Consider the following 524-nt stretch of genomic DNA (forward strand, 5'->3'; position numbering starts at 1 on the left):
TGGCACTTCTACTGGAAGTAACATAATCTCACAATATAATAATAATCTATCAATTAGTACTCTAATATTCATATCAAAGCACCCGATCAATATCCAATTTTTGATACATTTGATTATAAACACAAATACTCTGTGAATCCCCTATGAAAAATTAATAATCAATCACAAAAACAAATAGAACAGGATCTCAGACTCTTTTATACCATACATCCCAATAAGCAGAATACCCTAATGCCCATAAAACTATACTGTCTCACCGTCTGTAAGTTGAGTAGTCATTCTTCACACTTGACTTCATGTTCTTCAATTCGTCAAGGACAGCAAACATGTTGATGAATTTGCCAAGGGTGAGGAGATAGGCCTCAGACACAAAGTCCTTTCGCTTCTCTTGGTGACAGAGTCGCTTGATTTGGTTGCAGAATACATCAATGGCTTTCCTCTGTTGATGGCAAAAGATTGATTGTTAACAGTGGAGTGTAATGAACGTTTTTTCTTGAAATGTCAAATAATGTAATTCAATTCAT

At 34.7% G+C, this 524-nt stretch overlaps 1 protein-coding gene across 5 annotated transcripts in view; it reads right to left on the minus strand.

Moving 5' to 3' along the window:
* LOC119591312 (cytoplasmic FMR1-interacting protein-like) overlaps window positions 1–524 on the minus strand; it is a 50,156-nt gene that overhangs the window by 31,775 nt on the left and 17,857 nt on the right. For all 5 annotated transcript variants that reach the window (XM_037940040.1, XM_037940039.1, XM_037940043.1 and 2 more), the window contains one exon: window positions 258–439. In XM_037940040.1, coding sequence (XP_037795968.1) covers window positions 258–439 — 182 coding nt within the window. The remainder of the gene's footprint in view (window positions 1–257; window positions 440–524) is intronic.

Source organism: Penaeus monodon, chromosome 28, assembly GCF_015228065.2.
Source record: "Penaeus monodon isolate SGIC_2016 chromosome 28, NSTDA_Pmon_1, whole genome shotgun sequence".
Classification (NCBI taxonomy): domain Eukaryota; kingdom Metazoa; phylum Arthropoda; class Malacostraca; order Decapoda; family Penaeidae; genus Penaeus; species Penaeus monodon.